Source organism: Podarcis bocagei (assembly GCF_964188305.1).
Source record: "Podarcis bocagei genome assembly, chromosome: 1".
NCBI lineage: Eukaryota > Metazoa > Chordata > Lepidosauria > Squamata > Lacertidae > Podarcis > Podarcis bocagei.
This window is the reverse complement of record NC_138125.1, coordinates 77,252,159-77,274,227: the sequence shown is the minus strand read 5'-3', so window position 1 is coordinate 77,274,227 and position 22,069 is coordinate 77,252,159. Positions and strand designations below refer to the sequence as shown.

The window sequence follows — 22,069 nt, the reverse complement described above, 5'->3', positions numbered from 1 at the left end:
GCTAACTGGCTGGTAAATCTCCAGCAATGTTTATGGGCTGGGGAAGAGGCTGCAACTGAACTGTGAAGATGGGCAGGGGAAAAGGGGATGATATAACACATACATAGACAGCTCACTTCAGGAACAGCATCATAATGCCTGTATTAAAATAAAATCTTTCAAACTCTCCAGAGTTCCCAAGAAAGGTCATTTTTTATCTTCCTGTTCTTGTTTTCTTGCCACGATTTGACCAACCATAATGTAGTCAGGTTCCTTGAAATAAACCTGGATAAACACTTTAACAGCATTTCTTGCTCACTGGGGTGCCGTTATAAACATTTAACAACTTTTCTGGTAAGTTTACTGCCGGTTAGCAATGTCTTTGTCTCAAAGCTTTTCATCCCAAAGGGAAGACTTTAGGATCCCACCCTATCGACATGCAGCAGCCCTGCTGCCAGGTAACAACCACCCACCTTCCTTCCACTATGGGAAGTGAGATCACTTTTAAAAACCTCGTCACATATGTTGTTTGCAGATCACCACCCTCAGGAACCGGATTGATCAGGCCCAGAAGCAGTGAGTAACCTCCTTGTCTCCCTCTCCCAGCCCAAAGTACAGAAAAATCCGCTCTCAACACTTGTCAGCGGTCACTTCAGTCTTGCTGTCCTTCTTTTCTGCTGCGAGGGGGATTGGGGAGATGGGGAGAAGCAGGAATGACAAATTCCACCCCTCTCCCTTCCCTATATTAAAGATTATAGTAAAGATTGGCGAAACTGAAGTGAATCTTACCATGCGAAAGAACCCACCCCTTTTCCTGCAATCTCAGCAAAGCTCACCTGGGGCTGTGCTGCAGTTCCTTTGTGCTTTCTGATACTGCAAGGAACAGGATGTAATAACACTAATCTCATCCACGTTTGCCGGTACCACATGGACACCATGGGCCACCAACGGGTTCTTTTGAACTGGTCACCTGACCCTTTAAAAATTCCCCTTCCTCCTACCTAATTCAAATCCCTTCCTGCTTGTTTTGTCCATGTCTTCTTTGTTGCATGTGTCCACTAAGAAACCAAATGCATCAGAGATGAAGGCCACTGGGAGGGGAAGTTGTCTAAGATTGGGAATGGGTAGTTGGGGGAAGAGTGGAAGAAAGGAGCAACTCTATGCTTGCTTGTTCTTCGTATACAAGTCTATACTGGAACACAGGATGAAGATAGGAAGCGGCCTTACATAGATTCAGGCCATTGGTCCATTAAGCTCAGTATAGTCTACACTGAGGAAAGGAAAACAGCCAAAAAGGCATGTCTCCTTATGCAGAATGGAATTAATGACAGATCAGATTTTTGTTTGTCTGAAGTCAATCTGTGTCATTCCAAATGATAAAAAACCAAGTATTAAGTGCTGGTGCCACTTGCCTCATGCTGAAGCATCTCATATTAATGAATAAACAATGTCAATTTCAGACAAGGTAAGAAAAGCATCAGCAGCATATTCCATTTGAGCGGACTTGTGTGGTCCAGATTTCAAAGATGAATTGAACTTTAAAATAATTTGCTTCAGAAGGTGTGGCATTCTAAAGCAAGAAGTGGCTCTTTATTGTTAAATCAGAACACTTAAAAAAAAGAAGAAGGAATATTTGAAAATTCTAAAGCAAAGTCTCAGGGCTTCATGCTGTATTTCAGTATAAATTGGGACCCAGTGATAACAATGGCAACAGTATAGCCATTGAGATGGATCCAGAAGTTCTTGAGCTGATCTGAAGCTTTTGCAAAGCAGCACTGCTAACAAGCCCTGCTGCAACAATGCAGTGTCATCATCCTCATAAGCCATGCTTGCTATATGGGCAGTGCAGGTGGAGATGTCAGTGATAGGATGCCAGTCTCTATTGTCTGAGAAAGCACTTGGCAGCCCCTTGTCTCTCATGTATAAGGTTTAATTTCAGAATAGAGTGTCCACCTGCATTAAATGACAGGTAAAGTATGCACTCTGTCTTCTCTGTGTGTATATGCATGTATGTCACTGTGGCAGATCCTCCCATAGGTGAACCTGCTGCTGAACAAATCAACTGGTCTTGGTAGCAGCCATGTAAGCATTCAAAAGATACTCCTTGTTGCTGTTGCATCTGAATACCTTCCATGGATGAGTCAGTACTGGAAGTTTCCCAAGGAACCTTTATTCCAGGCAGTCCCTGGCTGCTAATCCAGGATGGTTTGCTGGGCAACTTGCAGTACCATCCAGCTATAAATAGTGTGCAAACTGTCCAGTAACTTCAGGAAGGAGCCTTATCAGGATGTGCATGGGAAGGTCAGGAGTAAGCAATGAACAAGCATTGCAAGAGGGATCTGCTGTTGCCACAGTGCGGAGACTCTAACACTAGACTAACTCACTCACCTGGAACTAGACCTAGCTCATGGCAGAAAGGTAAGTGCTGTGCATGTTTTGGGTGCTGTTTTATCTGCTTGCAAAATGAAGAAATTTGGAAATCATTTGAACCACCACAGGGGAGAACTCCGGGACTATCTCCTTGTTTCCTGGATCCTGGGGGGGGGGGGGAGAGAATAAAGGCATTTGTGCAATTTGTTTAAAGGCATTTGTGCAATTCTGAAGAAAAAGTATTTTTGTGAACAGCCATGGTTCATCAAATAAGTAGTAAGCATGATGCACCGTTTCAATCCATTTCTGCACATTGTTATCATTAATGGTTTAAGTCAAGAATGGGTAACTTCTGCATTCCCAGGGACCACTTTTTTGCAACACAGTGGTCCAGGAGCTGGAAGTGTATTTTACTGTCATAAAACAGTACTTTACTTTCATAAGTCCCCTGGCTACATAATAAACCTGGCACTACCTAGCTACAAGGGCTTCACAGCTGTGGGCTACATGTGCTTAGCAATGTATGAAATCCAGAGTGATGCAATGCAATCTTCATTTCTGGAAAATCTGAAACTGGGGGCCTGTTGTCACTTTTTTTTACCACATGGGGTGAGGTAAATTTGCTTCTGAGGCCAGCTCATACCCATAGAAGGTCAGCTGGCCACCCCTTGGTTCAATGATAAAACATAACAACCTGGAACTGTGTTTCATGCACTTTAATGCTGATGCACCCAGTTAAAGGGACATCGGATCAGGCCTGTTCTGGTGACGAGAAATGTTGAGCGACTCATCCATTGAAGGGTTGGTAAAGGATGTGTCTGTGGCTGGCGCGCTGACGTGTTTTTCTTGTATCTGTATTACAGCAGCAAGAAGGCCGGAGCCAAGGGCAAAGTTGGAGGGCGCTGGAAGTAAAGTTCTGGAAGGTGCCTGCAGGCAGAATCTTCAGCGGTGGCATGGCTAAAGATCGCTGGCCTCCCCTTTCCTCTTTAAACACAAATTCCGTTCCCTCGCCTGAGCAAAACCATAGTTGCAACATCAGCCTGGATTGCCTACTGCTTATTTCAAGGGCTCCCACATCTTCCAGAGCCAGTGCCCTGGAACGGAGATGACTCCCTGCTGACACCTCCTACGACCTGCTGTGTGTGTCCTTTTATTTTCCCAATCCCAGCCCTACACTGACTGCCCAGTAGATTGCAGTGTATGAATCACTTGGTTTTGTAAATAAAGTGTGACCGATAATGTACTTCAGCCATACACTCCTGACTAGCGTCTTCATTTTCTTCCATTCTGTGACTGTCTTAGAATGCATCCCCCCCCCTCCAGGGACCAGAATGTTTATTGGCCCAGAGGGTTGGTAGAAATTAGCCACAGACCATGAAATGTGTGCCAATTTCCACCCAGCGAAGGCTACAACAGCAGTGGGGAACCTGAGGCCTTCCAGATGTTTCTGGACTCTGCAACACTGCCAGGCTCAACAAGTGAGGCTAGGGATGATGGAAGTTGTAGTCAAACATCTGGAGTTATCACGGTATAAGTCATACTTGAATCCTATGCATATTTACTCAGAAGTAACTCCACTGGGTTTTCTTAGCTATCCACTATGACTACTCTTCTTAAATCATTGTTAACTTTGTTGCATTGAGCCTCTAGGACAGGGATGGGGAACCTGTGGCCTTTCAGATGTTGCTGGATTCCAACTTCCACCATTTCTGGTCACCAGACATGCTGGCTTGAGGGCTCACCCACATTTCCATTTTTCCTGTGATTTATAGGCAAGGATCCGAAATGTTTTTCTTTTGTCCAGAAAACTCCACATTTACAGCTGAATTGGAACAAACGTCACTCTGCAGAAAACCTGACTAATATTTCCCCCGCCCCCCTGATTCAGCAGTAAGCAGGGGGTTTTCCTAGGGAAAACGGTGGGCCGAAAGATGGACCTGCCTAGAAATCACATGACAAGCAGATGTGTGGATGATCCCCGTGTCTCATGGGAGCTCATGACCAATAAAATCTGAAGGGCCATAGAAAGAAATGGGGAGAGGTATGTTGAGGGTTGCAGCTTCTCTTAACATGATTTGCTATGCCCTACATTGCTTCCTTCACTTTACCCCCACAGAACTACTTGCCAATAAAGGAAAATTAATTGTTTGTTTACTAGCAACCTCATATCTAGTATAGTTCAGGAATTCTAAGAGACAAGGGCAGAGGGGAACCAGTGAATTTTGAAATCTATGTTTCAAATCAGTGCAATTTTGAAAAGTTCAGTCTGCCATTTTGATTCAAAGTAGTGCCCAGTTGTATCCAAACATAGATGAAAACTGGTCCTTGAAATCTCAAACCATCAGGCAAAAATTTAGAAGAGGTGTCCGAAGGTATCACAAACAAACAACGTTCCAAAATATAAAGCAGAGGTGGCTGGCTGGAAAGATGGAACCACAAAAAAGCTCGTTCCTTTTTCAACACCCTCAGTCACATTCACAGACAAGAACTACACAGCATTGGATTCAGCCAGCAGGAGCCCATTGGTGTGCCTTAACTAGCTGTTTTGCACACCTGGAAAATAGGAATTTCCTCCAGGCTGCAGCACCACACAAATGCTGTACAATAAGACGACCACCCAAGACAAGTTGGGCTCTGCACTCTCCTGACCTGCAAGATTTGAATGAAAACCAGAATGTGGCCATAGGGTGAGGGAGCTCTGGCCTTTAAAGTTCAACATGCAAAGCATATTGTCAAGGATCTTTGGGAATGACCATGAAAATACATTCAGCTTTGGCTCTGCTAAATAAACAAATAAAGGCTGGCCATTCTGCTTGATCATAGCACGGCATCAAGAGAGCTTTTCCCCCTTCCTAAATAGCTTGGAGACATCACTATTTGCTGAATCCACTGATTTTCCAAATAGCCACAAGAACAGGTTGAGATAGGGGAGTTCCGACTAAATTGTCCACAAGCTTCACTGCCTTGCCATGTCCCTAAACTGAGCTTGTGAATAGGAATACACCCAGCTGATTGCTTTAGCTGCACAGTGTTCTCTAAACAAAGCTGAATGTTGGAAGGTTCAGGACACCTAAGGCAAAGTTCCTCTTCACAGAGCACATAATTAAAATATCGAACTCATTGCCACAGGAGGCAGGGACAGCCACCAACTTGGGTGGCTTTAAAAGAGGACTTCTCAAACTCACAGAGGACAACGGCTATGAACCATGATGGAGATGCTCTGCCCGTCTCATGTGCCTATAAGGAACAGGGGGGTCCCACTGACTCTGGCATATTTACAAGCCTCTCCCACCTGTCACCATCTTGGATCCACTTATCACGCACTTCTCATGCAGTATCTCAAGGGGGCTAATAAGGAACCTGCGATGTAGGTCAGCATCGCTTCTCTCAAATGAACCCCAAAGCGGACCAATTCCAGCTGCAGATGCACAAAAGGTCACCCTTCACCTCCTTCCTTTCTGTAGCTCTGTGGAACAAGCAAGGGTCGCCGCGTCAAATGGGTGCAGCGAGCCTATCTGACCTGCAGGGGGCGATAGAGTGACTTTCTAATTTAAATCCTCCGCGCATAACAAGAGGGGCTTAATCAGAGGGAGCCCATAGAGATAGAAAATGAACTACGTGACACGCAACGTTCATTTTCGCATTCCAGTTGAATGCAGCCGTTCGCGCAATACAATATGTAGGATCCCCTCCACTTCCAAATCTCTATGGTGCCGTGTGCGGTTTCTTTGAATGAGGAGCGTTGCTGTCGTTTCACTGAGACTAACAGGGAACGAGAGCAAAGATGAGCTGCTCGTATCCGCAGATTTGAATTTCGAAGCCCATAAGCAATCAAACTTCCGGGTCCCTTCTGAGAAGTGGGCTCTGCTCGTAGAAAATGACAGGAACACCCCCCCCCCCAGGTATTTTAACGTAACTGAAATTAGGCAGCGCGTCTCTCCCAATAGTTTTTGGCTATCCCAAACGCAATGCAGCTGCATGTGGCTGAGCATTGGTTTGGGGCTGGTAGTGCAGCCCAATACGAATACTCGTACGTGCCTACTCCGGAGTAAGCCCACGGGAACAGAGTCCAAGGCCGAAAAGGGATCTGAACCAGGCTGCCTTTTGCTGCAACCGGAGGGATGTCTGAGCACTGAGGCTGGAAACCCTCGCGCCTGCAGCAGGGGGAGGGGAGCAAAGGGGGCCAAAGGAGCCAACATTCACCCCAGACAACAGCCATCATCGCCGCTCTACAGGTTTCTACGTCTATGCGCTCCCCCTCTCGTGGCAAGATGTGCCCGCCCCTTCCGGGGGAAACGAGAGCGTAGGAGGAGGAGGAGGAAATCGGGAATCATGGCCCGGCGAATTCTGTAAGTGGCCGGTAACGCGAGGGAGGGAGTTTCCCTCTGGCTCCGCTTCTGCGCCCCGTGCCGGGTGCGAGTCTGGCGGCGGCGGCGGCGGCGGCGGCTCCCGCTTCTTTTGAAAGGGCTGCCGGGCTTAGCGAGGACCTCGCGGCCGTGGTGGCGCAGCCCGGAAGGCGCTGCCCCCACTGACCTCCGGCGAGCGGGAGGCTCCCCGGGTCGAGTCCCAAGCGCGGCTCCTTCATAAACGCCACGGCGGGCGAAGCGGGGCAGGCAGAAGGAAGCGGCTTCCTAGCGCAGCGGGCAGTGTTGCCGCCATGCATGGTGCCCTCCAGACGCCATTGGCCAACAATAGATCCTGCGTTGCAGGGGGCTGGACTAAATGACCCTCGGTCCCTTCCAACTCTACAGTTCTAGGAACTCCCGCCATACCTGGCCAGGCTGATGGGAGTTGCTCAAGGAATATATCCCTATTTCTGTCACTGTGCTCTACTGTTTGGAGGTCGTCAAATAGAAAATCCAGTTATGTGATTAAAATTAAGCAAATGCAGGCTTTTTGCTGTGCATCGTCTTTGTTTAGTTGGAGTTGCTTGGAACAGAATAAATTCATTTAGATCACCTTTCCTTAAGAGGTAGATGTATAAGGAAAAAGAAGCAGCTTGTTCTTTAAAACTAAGGTTTCATAGCCTATTTATTCTTTTTATTTATAGCTTGATGGCAAGTTTATGATTCCCACTTCCTGGTAATAAATGTACTAGAAATAATTTGTATTAAGAATTCCAGTCCCCCCAATGGAATTGTTTATTACTTCTGTCTATAGATATCCCCTGTACCAGTTTGGAAATCCTCAAACAAGGGTTTTCCGGACAGATTACTTCTTGACAATGGTGAGGCCTGGTGTTCCGCAGCCAGAAGACACTGTGCAATTCCGCATCCCCATGGAGTAAGTACATACAAGGAAAGGAACGTCTGCTTATCGGGTTAAAATGAAACACTTCCAGAAGACATCTCCCCAGAATGTTGCAAGTATTCTGGGTCCAAAGGACAAAGACAAGGCTTAGAATCATAGAAGGGATTCAGGGGTCATCTAATCCAACACCTGCAGTGCAGGATACTCAGTTGAAGTGTCCATGACAGATGTCCATCCAACCTCTGCTTAAAAACCTCCAAGGAAGGAGAGTCCACCACCTCTTGTGGGAGTCTGTTCCACTGATGAACAGCTCTTACTGTCAGAAGGTTTTTCTGAATGTTCAGTCGGAATTTCCTTTCTTGTAACTTGAATCTATTGCCTTGAGTCCTACCCTCCAGAGCAGGAGAAAACAAGCATGCTCCCTCTTCCATGTGACAGCCCTTTAGATATTTGAAGATGTCTATCATATCTCCTCTCAGTCTCCTTTTTCCCCAGGCTAAGCATAGCTAACTCCTTCAAGCACTCCTCATAAGGCTTAGTTTCTAGACCCTTGATCATCTTGGTTGCCCTCCTCTGGATACATTCCAACTTGTCAACATCCTTCTTAAATTGTACCCAGAATTGGACACAGTATTCCAGGTGTGGCCTGACCAAGGCAGAATAGAGTGGTACTGTTCCTTCCCTTGATCTGGACACTATCCAGTGGTGGCATTCCAAACATGTTGAAATGTCTGGGCTGTCTTCAAGCACAGCCTCACATAGATCTGGTTTGTATGTCACATTAATCCAAACTATGACATAATGTGAATTTGCGGGATCCTGGGGGCTACTTTGTTCCTCCCTAGTTCTCCCGCTGGGCTTGGCTGAGTTGAGCTAAGCCTTGACTGTATGAACCCAGCTTAGCTCTCCAGGACAAGCCATGAGCCATAAACCATGGACAAACCTTGATTACAGCTCTTTATTAGTCTGGTGAAAGCTAAATTATGAGCCTGGCTTTGGAGAGCATGCTAAGCCAAGCCATGGTTTATCTCAGCGCAGCAACAGAATAACTGTGGAAGAGCAATGCAGCCATGATCTCCTCACACAGAGCCTGTACATTTGTGTGTTCATGTCAAGCCATGGTTGGGCTTAAGTTGATGTGCAAACCAAACCAAAGAATGCATTTCAGTCATCTAGCCTGGAGGTGACAAGTGCATAGGTTGGTTTCTCCAGGAAAGGACCAGTTGGCATATCAGACAAATGCACTCATGGCCACCCCTGCCACTTGAGCATTCAGGAGCAGGGTTGGATCCAAAATGCAGACCTGTTGCTTCAGGAAGAATGCAGCTCCATCCATAACAGGCTGAACAGCTACTCCTGGGTGACTAGAACCCACAGCCAACAGTAGCTCTGTTGTGTCTGGGTTAAGTTCCAGGTTTTTGGTTTTTTTTACTCTTGATTTGTGTTAATAAAAGTCATCTCCTGCACCCCCCTGCCAAATATATTTCTCCCAAAGATATGGATTGTTATGTAGCTATCTTACCAATATATATATATATATATATATATATATATATATATATGTGTGTGTGTGTGTGTGTGTGTGTGTGTGTGTGTGTGTGTGTGTGTGTTAGAAGTGTTTCTTTCTGTGTTGTAATTGTTTGCATTTGGTGCAGAATGACAAGAGTGGAATTGAAGGATTACCTTGAAAGTATATATAAAGTGCCTGTGGCTGCTATAAGAACCAGGATCCAGCATGGTGAGTCTTCTGTATACATTTGGAGGGCATTTGGAGTCCTGTTTTCCAACAGAACTATTTCAGTTTATTCCTCCCTCCCTCCCAATTAATTCTCTCTTATTTGGAGAGGCAGTTGTTAACTATTGATTATTGATACCCAATACAACAAGATTATATTTCTTTCTAATTGAAACGGTTCCTGTATTGATGTTGTTATCATCTCTGTCTTCTTATTCCTGGGAGGATCACATGTGGATTACACTCTGTCCTTAATGATTCATATATAATCCTTAGAATTTACTAATTATCCAGCCATCCTCTGGGGGGATTGTGGTCAAAGCTAAAAATTTGAGAAAGGTGGCCCTGAAACAAATGAGTGTTCAGGTCCATCTTCATAAAGTTCAAAGGCATAAACCAAACTCAATTCTGGACAAGGAAACACCATGGAAAATGTGTTTGCATTTGTCCAAAATTGATTTTTGCCACCTATCCCAGGACTTAGAAATGTTATGGTCTGAAGGCCCACCATCTTGCTGAAGCTGAACAGATCTGCATCTGACCAGTACTTGGGTGGAAGACTTCTTCAGAACCACACACATGCTGCATTGAGCTCCATGGCAGAAGAAAGGCAGGAAATCTAAATGGAAGAAAATGCAGTCCTCAAATTTGTAAGAAAGTCTGGAGTATGGTTTTCCTTCAAGAATATCGTTGGTATAATATAGAGCAGTAGAGACTCAGGATTGCAAGATTGGTTAGGAAAGTAAATCTTTTTAGATAATAAGCTTCAAATTTATAAGAGAGAGAAAATGAACATATAAAGGAGATGGATAAGTAAAGGGCAAAAATGTGAGGTTTGCTAAAGCACCCTTAGCCAAATAAATGAGACAAACTGTGCTGAACTTTCTAACCATGCTGAGTGCTTTATTGTCTGTGAGCACAGTCCCCTGGGAGTTTGATTTCTATGAACTTCCCATCCTTATAGAATCCTAAACCACTGGAAACTAGTACGTGTGCATGAGGAGAGAGAATGGTGGGGGTTGAGGAAATATAATAAATGTGTGGAGATTTAGCTCAGACTGTTCCAAATGTGTATATTTTCTGGGTACTGTATTAATTGTAAATACTTACATCATTTTAGAAACAGAAATGACACTTTTTGCTGTGCATAGATAATGCTAAGGATGGCAGGTCATGCTGAAGAACGTGAACTGTGCCAATGTGGATGCTTCTCTTAGTTTAGTAAAAAGTTTCTCTCTTGTACCGTGACATAATATGAGGATTAAAAAAAAATATGTACTGATGCTTTACATTAATTATCTTTGTGTGTTGCTATGACCTACAGTTCATGCAGTTAAATAGAAAGTTGATTACAGTGTAAAACAGCATCATGGGCAGTAAAACTACATCATTGGCACTCAGGAAGGGCAGCTGGTGAGACTACAAAACTCATTTCCCCCAAAGATCAGAACCAACTCTAATTGAAAAAAACATTTATTAGGGAAGGGTGGAATTGCTAGTTTGTGGAAAGTGAAGTGAAGCCTTCATATGCTTAACAGGTTCAATGAAGCAGAGGGATCACAGAAACCGACGAATCAAGAAGCCTGATTACAAAGTTGCTTATGTACAGCTGGTGAGTAAATGCATTTCTTAAGTGGCTGGGCCCAAACATTCTAAATCTTAAAAATCATTAAAGTTAATGCAATTAAGGTGGATCTGCATAATGTTCCTTCATTTACACAGTGTAGTTTTTGGTAGATTCTCTCTTTTTCAGTTGCCCGTTTTGATTTGATTTATTTCCCTTTTAAGAACTAATAGTGTTATTATTATTATTTACTTTTTATTAAAGATTTTATTGGGTTAGAAAAATACCTGCACTGTCTCTATTTTCAGGTTGCATAGTCTTTTCTACAAATCAGTTACATTCGATGTGAGACATTAATGTTGTACACGGTATAAGGTTGGTGCGGAGAGGGGGGTAGACTTAAATTCTTTTACATAATGTATATGTGGGGTTTTTGCATCAGTGTCACTTGGGTAGGTTCTCATTAATTTTTATTTATTGACATATTTATCTAACATTCTTGAGGGGAGAGGCTGGGCCAGGATGTTACAGTTCTGAGGGCTACAAGAAGGTGACTGAGAAATTGTTTAAAGTGCTTTTATCCCCATTGTTCACTGTTTTCTTAGTGCAGCAGTTCATGGACTCAGAATGTTGACTCTGTGATGCTAATGTCATGTCCGTTCTGCTAGTCTCACAACTGGATTCTCACTTTTTTTGCAGCAGCTGAAGAACACACATTTGAACAGGACAGCTATAGAGTGAAATCGTTTAATCTTACTGGCAATATTAGTAGCCATTCTCTTTTAAATTTTGGTATCCTCAGTGTGTAGCCAAAAATTGTGTTTGCTCCTCTCCCAGCTCAGGAACTGGAGGGGTTTCATATGCCATGCTACTTTGGGCTTCATGGATCAAAGTCTTGCTGTTTTGGACCTGTGAAGCTCAGGGAGGCTGCGGAGATCAGCTCCTCCTGCTCCTTTCAGGCTTGAGAGAAGGTCGGGGAGCCTTGCTGAACTTCACAGGTGCTCTTTTGATGCAGACAGACAGACCTATAGGTTTGTGTGTGTGTATCTTCACTCCTTCTGTGCCCTGCACATTCTTTGTATCTTTTGGCTCCCTGATAATTAACTATTGCATCTTAATGAGTTGCTGATCTGTGAGATGACTCTTCATTCTTTCTCTTTTAAGCCACCTTTAGTTAACATTTTCAGAGACAAATGGAGAAGCTCTTCTTCAGCCTTAACAGGTTTGTCCTTATCTGTGCAGAGTTTCTTGGTTGACCTTAATCTTGCTCTCCACAATGACTCACCTTCAGTTCCTCATGACTGGGAAGTCTTTGAACCAGTCGTCATATTTTTTAAAAACCCACTTCTCATTAGTTTTTAATTAGTGGCTAATCCTGAAGGGCTCCTGTTATGTTTTTCTTGCTTAGTTGTGCGTAACTCAGTATTACATTAGAAATAATATTACTCATGAATGACGTAGGAGGAAAAACATTGCTAAGGCCTGATTTATATGACTTGAGGAGAGCATACGGCTTTTCAAATGGATGCATTTGAGGTGGTGGCCATCATAAATCAGCTACCTCCCCTAGGCTCTGTTTGCAAAGGTGAGCTAGGATGTTCTAGCTTCCTGCCTTGGTTCATGATGTGGTATCATTTTCACAAAGAGCTAGTCCAGGATGAAACAAACAAGAAGGGAGCCCTTAGTCATTCCGAGGTTCTTTTCCGTCCTCCTTCCTTTGCTTCAAACCCTGCTTCGCCCCTTGATTGGTGTAAACAAGTCCAAGGCTCAAACAAGTTCATGTTTCTTAGACGTTCCGGGTAATCCTTTCAGAAAGCCATCTGTTTTGGAAGGTCTTCATGTTTGCCTCCTGAACGAGTCAGTAGGTGGCAGCATTATTCTTCCCTGTATTCTTTGTCTTTGGTTGCTGGCATTCTTACGCATCTGAGAAATATTGTTTTGTCTTGAAGGCAGCAGTTACGTTTCCCTACTCTGGAAGTCATCAGCTTCTAGTTTCCAGGGCAACTTATGCAATATAATATGCACACATTAATCATTGCATTTCAAGTGTTGGAAGATGAAAACCCTGATGTGTTAGACATCATATAACACATAGCCGTACAGGCGAGAGTAGAGAATTGACTCGCATGCACAAGGACCAGGTTGTCTGGAAGATTGAGGACTCTTTCCCCACACACACACCGAACTTGGCAAGTGAATAGTTCAGCGCAGGTGGTATTTGTCTCCCACTGCAAATGACCTCAAATTAGTGCTTGTGGTCAATATCACCTTCAGGAGTTTCAGGCTGTTCTTGGTGTGCTCTCTCCCTTCTTCCCGAGGAGAAAACGTTTTGTAGCCTTGATTATGATGCAGAACTAATGATTGCCTTTTATGCTTCAAAAACTAGAACCAGGTTATATATCAAAATGGAAACTGCTTCTGTGCCTGGAGAACCTCAGCTGCTCTCTGCCCTTCTTCCCTCGCCTCCTGCTGTTAGTGAGGTTCAGGCATGCAAGATCTGCGGGTGCATTTACCAGGTTAGCTGATGCCAAATCACTTGAGAAGGGTGTGTGACCTAGTGGCTAGCATAATCGTCTTGGAACCTTCTAAAAACTCTGAAGCTTGTTGCTTCGAATAGTTCACGGCTGGCACGTGTGATGTGGTTTGGGGGTTGTGCAAACTATGCCAGCTGTGTTCTTGGTTGTTTTTTTGCAGCCTGCTGGTTCTGTTGCAGAGAGTCACTGTTCATCAAATTACAGTGCAAACAACTTCACCTGGTAGAAGGAGTAAGGCACTTCTCCCCTGTCCCCGGTTTGGATCCCGTTACAGTCATGTATGCCTTCAGAACTTCAGGGCGAGATTTTCATGGAGCTGCCCTTGGATGGCTCTGTGGAAGCTTCAGCTGCTGCAGAACACAGCAGTCCGTCTGACGAGTGTGGGTCTTTGAGATCGTAGTGGACCTTCCCTGGTTGGAGCAAAGTGGTTTGTTTGTAAGGTTCATTGCTCCCATAGCTGTAATCCTATGCTAAACGAGACCCATAGCAAATGTCCATTGACCCTGCTGAGAGATTTTGACCATGGGTCCTAAAGAAATGGTTGTAAATATGGCAGAAGTTCAGATTTGACTTTCAGTGAGTAATAAACCACCATCTTTTACACTTGCAGCCTTTGCTATGACAAAAGATATAGGGTTTCTGTATGGATATTTAGCCCTCGGCGTGTAGTTATTCCTCTGGATATAGTTGAAGTTACAAAATGGTCAAGTTAAACTAGCTACTGAACATGCACAGTAACTATTTTTCATAAAGCTTTCAGCACTCCGGAATCCGACCAGTGCAAAATTACTGCATGGTATTGTGAGGATTTATAAGGCTTTCAGTTCTGAGAGTTCAATGTAATGTCTTGGCTGTTTCAAATCCTATCTGGCCGCTGGCCAAGATCAGCATTTCTCGGCAAAACAAGAGGTGGAAAGAGCCAACTTGTCTGCACTGACTTCTATTTATTAAAAGGTTCCAGAAACAGATTGACTTCTGCTCAATATTTGATTTTGACCAGCCTGGGAACTGGGAGCACTTTCCCTAGATAGCTGGAAGGGTATTGTCTAGTTCTGCTATCACGTCTGAGCATTGCCCTATGCCTCCTTACTTGAAACAAATGAAGAGGATGGGAAAGAGATGTAGCATTTCGTGGAAACATCTGCCCTGAGCAGCATACTTTCAGCCTCCCAACTCTGTGACTAGGGTTGAGCGTGCAGAAGAAAAGTTCAAGGGCTAGCACCTTGGCTCATCCCACAGACCATATCCTTGCCCTTTGAGAACAGAAGGTCCCATGTCTACCTTAAGACAAGGCCTCTCAGTTTTCAGCTTGGCAGTAGCACCAACCCTGGTATATGTAGAAATATCACTCAAGGACGGCATTGTGCAGGCAAGGATAAGGGACAGGTGGCAACCATGCTAATGTTGCTTGGTGACTTTCCAATGCTGCCCATGGTGTCTATACTGGAGTTATTTTTGTTGCTTTATTTTGTTTTTCTAGCTTCTTTAGAACTAAGGTGGAGAGCAACAGCACACAACCAAAATGCTCCCAGGTGTTAAAAGCCCTTTCTCTCTCTTTCTTGTGTTGTTTCTGGAAAATGTTCAAGCTTGGATTTCAGTAGACCTCCGGAACAGTTATCAAAAATGTTTCTGGGATCTTTCCTAAAGGGCAGAATTAGAGGTGCAGGATAGAGAAATTGCATTTGGCAATGGCATGCAGTGGTGGAAATGGTCTCTTATGTATGTAGGGGTCTGACTTCCTATGTTAGAACTTGGAATGATATAGGAGTGCTTCTGCTTTGAGACCTGGATCTCTGTAAATTGGGACCAGGATCTGTCACCTGTGCTGTAGGGTGAGAAGCCATAGATGTAGAAAGCTAAAATTGCACCTTCTTGTGGGCCTAGTTCCAAAATAATTGCATGAGACCACTATCATTGGCAAAAGCTCAGTTAGCTTGCAAAGCAAAATTTGATTTGTAGAAATGCAGCAAAAATGCTCATGTCTTCTGAGTTTTTTATGCTGTTGATTTCCAAGTTCTTTAGGGGTGGGCTAAAGCTGTGAAGGTATTTTGGAAAGCAGTTTCAAAATAGCCCCAGACAATATTTTTATAACACCTCTTTCTATGCGACGTTATTGTCTGATAGTTTTATTATACCAAGTTCTCTACTTGAATTGAATGGAAAGCTGACAGGGTTGATTTTAATGAGGTTGTCAACACTGCATACACTATGGAAAAATAAAGAGATAATGTCAACGGAATAGAATGCTGTCCTCGAATAATAGGTTCCTGCTGTTAAATAAAAGCGAAAAGGTCAACTGATGATTGTTTTCCAAATGAGAGACGTTGAGTCTGTGGCAGCGCTCTCTGTGCTGGCATGGACTCTCTTCATTATGGGGAGTGATTGCTGTAAATGTAATCCTACATTTCAGGAATTGCATGTATTTCAAGAATCACTTTTTATTTCCTATCGTTACACAGTTTTGTCTAGCATATCATTTTCCTCGGTCTGCAGACATGGAGGCACTCAATAGCCATGGTCTGTGCTTTAATGCACGCTCTCTCTCGGATACACACACACACACACACACACACACACACTTCTGGACCAAATGCTACCAGACCCAGGGTTGAGAAGATCACTGAAAATCTTCCCTAATTGATCCACTTCAGTGATGATTCTGTCCCCACCACTTTTATATCTATCTTAAAGGGGGAAAGTACCCATAAAACTGCTGTTTGCCCCCCAGCAATTTTATCCACATGGAGGTGCATTTGTCTTCTCTTGATACATTAGTCTGGGGGGGGGGGGAGAATGAGTTGAAGAATGTTCTGAGGTAACCCAAGACCATCTGCTGGATCGGTGTTGTCACTCACACCTGCTGCAATCGAGAAATGTAATTTTGTAAATGTATACAGTCTTTCAATATGTTCTCTCCAGCAATTGATCTTTTGGCTAGGCGGGAGCATCTTTTGATCTGACCACCTGCTTCCTGAATGGTACCATACACCCTTGCACCATATTTCCTAAGTCACTGTTTTCTGCATGGACATCTGGGTCATTATTGAACCGGTGCTGGATATTTGCCTGCCTGTTATTTATGTAGTAAGTGGCACTGAGAGAGCCAGTGTAGTGCGGTCGTTTGGGTGTCAGACTAAGGCCGAGGTGTTATGGGTTCAAACCTCCACTTAACAATGAAGCACACTGGGTGATCTTAGGCCAACAGAGTGACCAGCTCGTCTTGCAGGGTTGCCGTGAGAATTAAAAAGGGGGAGGGATTTATGCTACCCTGTGCTCTTTGGAGAAAAGGTAAGATAAAATATTCTACATCTAACTTCCTACAAGCTCTGCTGAGTCTTTTGGGGGTTGGCAGTAACGTTCTGGACCAGCTGAAACTTCCCACAGCTGTTGAAAGAGTTGTAGCTGCTACCGGAACATGAGATTAAGCATTTGTTTTCTATCTTTAGGCTGCGGGACAAACTTTTCAGTTTCCAGACTTGTTTCCAGAAAAAGAAGAAGTCATTGAGCCCGGCTCTTTTGAAGATACCCAGAAGAAATTTATGGAAGATGAGAGGCAGAGGCAGAAAGGCGACCCCAGGCAAGCAGACGTTCCCACCTGGTTTGGACTTTGATGGAAGCAGCTCGGAGGGACTCAGACCATTGCACCCAGGATGGGTTCTCATCTTGTACTGTCATTATGTGGATGTCATCCCCACTTCTATAAATCCTTTTGAAAATACACTGCTCGTACTCCTTTTGTGCAGCAGGATCACTTCAGCTCTTTCCATTTCAGCTCATGATGTTTCTTTTTGTGGATGGAAATGCTAACTGCTCTACCCATCCCAAAGGCCTTTTCCATTTAGGCTGTTGCTCTCCCCTTTTCCTGGTCTGAATAGTTTTATTTCAACGCTGTTTACTGGCGTATAGAAAGGCTGGGACAGCCAATACTGTAGCCATGAGGGCCATATGCAAGATTGGGGGTGACCTATGCTATCTCTGAATTGGCATAAATAAAAAAATTGTCCAGTAGCAACTTAGCACTAAGTTCCATTTCATGCGACTCAATGTGGTGCCTTCCATGGTTCTAGATTCAGGTAGGTAGCCGTGTTGATCTGATGCAGTCAAAATAAATTTAAAAATTGTCCAGTAGTACCTTAGAGACCAAGGACGCGGGTGGCACTGTGGGTTAAACCTCAGCGCCTAGGACTTGCCGATCGCATGGTCGGTGGTTCGAATCCCCGCGGCGGGGTGCGCTCCCGTTGCTCGGTCCCAGCGCCTGCCAACCAGTTCGGAAGCACGTCAAAGTGCAAGTAGATAAATAGGGACCGCTTACCAGTGGGAAGGTAAACGGCGTTTCCGTGCGCTGCACTGGCTCGCCAGATGCAGCTTCGTCATGCTGGCCACATGACCTGGAAGTGTCTGCGGACAGCGCTGGCTCTCGGCCTATAGAGTGAGATGAGCACACAACCCTAGAGTCTGTCAAGACTGGCCCGTACGGGCAGGGGTACCTTTACCTTTACCTTAGAGACCAACCAAGGTGCTACCGGACAATTTTTTAATTTATTACGACTGCGTCAGACCAACACGGCTACCTACCTGAATCTGAATTGGCAGACTGCCTCATACTTTGGGCACCTCACACTGTTTCAGGGATAACCCTGTTGGGTGTGTGGGATTGATGTGGGCACCATTAATGAGACACTAGCACAATGGCGTATTTGGGAGCGGAGCTTTCGCGCAATGTCTTCCTGCAGCCTGAAAGATTGTTCTGAATTTTCAGAATGTGTATACACAAACTGAGCTCCTGACCCAGTAAAAAGCACTGCCTTGCCCACTTAGTTATTGTGTGTGTTGTCAGTGTGTTGGCTTTGTCTATCAGGATTCTCAAATCATTGCATAAGGCTGCACTTCTCTCCCCGACTTGAATCAGTTACAGTGACTTGGGAAAAGGTTGCCATTTGCCTTGATTCTTGTTTAAAGAATTCTTTGCGCTTTTGTATATGCTTAGTCCTGCTTTCCATTTTCTTATCTCTTATTTTTCAAGTTTGTTTTTCAGTTTTCAATGAAGATGGCACAACATTAGGCAGCCTGCTCTGTGGAAGCTGAGCTCTGTTGCTTTTTAGGGAAATACTAATTCAGATGTCGTGGTCTGTGGCTGGATATCCCAGAGGCCTATGCTGCTACCTAAACCACCAGTGTGTTCTTCAATAAACATGACCCTTTCCCCTCCTCAGTTCTCTTGAATTCAGCAAAGCCTCCGCCACTGTTTAGTAGGAGGGGAAAACATGCTGGATGTGGCAGACTATGAGCATTTTTCTGTTGTTGAGCTCCAGAGCGGCACTGTGCCCAGCCAAAGGCTGAGGCTTTGTTGACTTACTCGCTGCAATAGACCTAAGCCCTTGTGACTGGTGCACATAGCCTAACCTGGCTTAAAGAGGTTGGCTTACCTCGCGTACCTTTCTTTATATCCAGACTCCTTTAGAATCCTGAGTGATCAGTGGGTCAGGCTTGCTTAAGCCTGTGGATGACCCACTTTCCCTTGGGATCTTCCTTTCCCCTTTTGCTAGCCAGCTATGCAATTTTTCCACTGTTACTCAATCAAAAGCAGGAAGCCAAGTTGATAGACCATTGTCTCCCAAGAGGGAATAATATTTGAATCCCAAGGCAAAGCACATTCAGTGCAACATAATAGACGTATAGAAGTCTGAGGGGGACAGTTTCCTACATCTACCAAAGTGTTGGGGTCATTCTTACTCATATCACCTGCTTTTTAATTATAAGCTTAATTCATAAAATTTTCCCCACCAAAATATTGCCTCTACACACACACACACACACACACACATATATGCAGTCATACCTCGAAAGTGGAACGGAATCAATCCGGAAATCTGTTTGACTTCCAAAACGTTCAAAAACCAAAGTGTGGCTTCAGATTGGGTGCAGGAAGCTCCTGCAGCCAATCAGAAGCCCCGTTGGACGTTTGGCTTCCAAAAATCGTTCGCAAACTGGAACATTCAATTCCAGGTTTGCCTTGTTTGGTAGCCCAAACTAGAAGCAAGCTGTTCAAAAACTAAAGTACGGCTGTGTGTGTGTGTGCGCGCGTGCGTGCGCAATTAATACATTCTTTAAGCTGACTTGAGCAAGTTTTCAGCTTAGATATAAGGATGTTCTGTTCATCCTATGATACATAACCTGGTTCACACAGCTCCTAGTAGGGCATTTCTTCCTGACTCCCTTTTCCACATCAAGACTTTAGGCAAGGAGAAAGTGATTGCCTGGGGATTCAATTGTGCTAAGCTGCTTCTGGTGAACTTTGGCTTCATTTTTGCATAACATTGCTGCTCGACTGAATATGCCCTCAGAACAAAAAAATACCACCAGCAGAAGTTCTTCAGATTTGAAGGTGGAAGGTAGTGGAAAGCTAGGAGATGAGCAGGGCACAGAGAGAATTAATCCCCACCCAGTTTTTTCTAGCTACACCCATGGGCTCTACACTGGAGCCTGGATGGCTGGACAGAGGAAATGTTTGGGGATGAGGATATTTATTGAAAGTGGTGCCAGCTTGTCCTCTTGTGTAATTCTTCTACAAATGTACAAAACAACACAGAATGTCAAAGCTTGGTGAGTGCTTTGGCTTCTACTCAACTGATCTGTCCGGATGGTAGATTATTGATCTTTGGAGTGGTCTTTGGGAGGCAAAGGGTCATGAGTCGTGCTTTCTTAACCAGCAACATAGCAAAACCTCCGAATAGTGAAATGGATAAAGTGGACTTTAGTCCACAAAGGCTTATACCATAATAAATGTTAGTCTTTACAATGTCTCTAGCCTTGTGCTTGCTGTTTTTAAAATCAAAGTGGGTGATCATTCTGAAGGTATCCCTAGTTTATTTTTTAATAATTTGCTTGCAGGCTGAACTGCTTCATTCCATTCCATCTCTTAATTCTGAAACTCAAGGAGGCAACCCATGAAAGTTAGCAGTACAGTCAGGGCAGGTAAAAAATGTTTTACTGTTTAGCTTAGTGAAAAATTAACTTTCAACGCTAGCTTCAATGGGTTTTTCAAAGAGGAGAAGACAACATGTCATGGAGATAATAACAGATTTGGGGTATTGTAGCTGAATTAAATATCATTTTTCAGGAGCAACATACCACTAAATATTGGTTTATGTGGACACAAAATTGTTAGATGCTACCTACATCCCCTTTGTAGGCTCTCTGGAGCAATGCCTTCCTGTTTTTTGTTGTAGATAGGTAGCCGTGTTGGTCTGCCATAGTCAAAATCTGAAGAAGTGTGCATGCACACGAAAGCTCATACCAAGAACTAACTTAGTTGGTCTTTAAGGTGCTACTGGAAGGAATTTTTTTTTATTTTTCCTGTTTTTTGTTTTGCTTTCTCTATATGATCAACTGAAGCAGCAGCTCAGTTACTGAGGAGGCTTCATGTGAGCATATACAACTTGAATTTTCTGCTTTTGAGAGCCTGTCATTTGGACAAGCATTGAATCTTCCCCACTGACACCTTCTTTTTCTCTCCACCCCCCCCCCCGCCGTCAAACCTTGGCCACAACAAATGTTTTTCATTCAAACTTGAAATCAGAACAAGTCATAAAATGTTTACAAGGAAACAGCTGTTCCCCTGAGAGGCAATCTAAGTAGGACTTTTACGCACACCCCTTCTGCTCATTAGTTGCCTTTGACACCCCCCTCTCCTTTTGAGTGTCCAACGTGTCGCTTGCTGCTTACAACTGCTAGGAGCTGCCTGCCCCTTTTGTGTACAACTAACCAAAACAAATATTTCAGAGTGCGTCATGATCTACTTAAGCTAGCAGGTTGGTCCAAAACAGAGGGCGATCAGAGAGATTTTTTTGCCACACAGTAGTTAATGAGAAAAAGCCCTGGGTCCACCTACAGCTGGTCTTAAAAAAGAAAAGAAAAAATCAGAATATATGCTGGTTTTCCAAAAGGATACAGTATTGGAGTTACAAAGAGATGGCTTACCGTTTTGGATGGAGCTGGTTTGACTGAATAGTTGGCCTCCTGTATTCTATGTAGCACAGCTGCTTTGCAGCCACTATTGAATATTTAGCACCGCATGTGTGCTATACAGGGCAATGAAGTCAGTGTTCACTGCGGGGTTTGGAATAATGAACAATTATTTAAATGATTAAAAATGGCACCTTCATATTTGGAAGCGGCATGGCTCTGATTACCAGATACTGGGAATAAACCACAGCAGATGAGTGCTTCTGCATTTCACAAGGACATCTGGTTTATCCACTGCTGAAACGGAGTATTGGATTGTGTTTGCTTTCATTCTGACTCAGCGAGGTGGGCATGTGTCTCGAGAGGCAATGGAGTGTGCCTCGGGATGAAGTCAGACTGCTGCATTAGCAACACCAAAGTGACCTCCCCAGGGCACAAGCCTGGGCAGTGTGTGTATGGAGGTTCCGGGCTGTCCAGGCCTTGCTGATGTGGTCCAAAGGAAAGCAGAGCAATACATTTGGGACCAGCTTGGCTGCGGGAGTTGCCAGAAGAAGGCATACAAGACACTATCCAACCGTCCTACACTCTGGATTTGTGTAGAGTTTACTCCTTAGCCATTTCTGCTCCCTAAGATATCCCACAAGGCAGCAGAAGTTTAGGACCAGAGTTTTC

General features: G+C 44.2%; 2 protein-coding genes across 29 annotated transcripts in view; both read left to right on the top strand.

Annotated features, from left to right (window-relative positions):
• The window catches only part of TNNT3 (troponin T3, fast skeletal type), a 45,054-nt gene extending 41,451 nt beyond the window's left edge, over positions 1–3,603 (top strand). For 27 of the 28 annotated variants that reach the window (XM_081205469.1, XM_081205466.1, XM_081205468.1 and 24 more), the window contains 2 exons: positions 515–555; positions 3,213–3,603. In XM_081205469.1, coding sequence (XP_081061595.1) covers positions 515–555; positions 3,213–3,310 — 139 coding nt within the window. In that variant the 3' untranslated portion in view covers positions 3,311–3,603. The remainder of the gene's footprint in view (positions 1–514; positions 556–3,212) is intronic. The other variant, XM_081205452.1, reaches the window with a different exon arrangement.
• A 2,982-nt stretch (positions 3,604–6,585) lies between these two features.
• Positions 6,586–17,150, top strand: MRPL23 (mitochondrial ribosomal protein L23). Its single transcript, XM_081205351.1, has 5 exons — positions 6,586–6,698; positions 7,510–7,632; positions 9,255–9,337; positions 10,873–10,946; positions 16,879–17,150. Exons 1-5 carry the CDS (start codon positions 6,682–6,684, stop codon positions 17,041–17,043), a joined length of 462 nt encoding a protein of 153 aa, XP_081061477.1. The 5' UTR covers positions 6,586–6,681; the 3' UTR covers positions 17,044–17,150.
• The last annotated feature ends 4,919 nt before the right edge of the window (positions 17,151–22,069 follow it).

Bases quoted from the DNA above. Each gene is read 5' to 3' on its own strand.
- MRPL23 (XM_081205351.1), top strand. The intron at 7,633-9,254 runs GTAAGTACATAC...CATTTGGTGCAG, and splicing joins CAATTCCGCATCCCCATGGA to AATGACAAGAGTGGAATTGA. The intron at 9,338-10,872 runs GTGAGTCTTCTG...TATGCTTAACAG, and splicing joins AAGAACCAGGATCCAGCATG to GTTCAATGAAGCAGAGGGAT.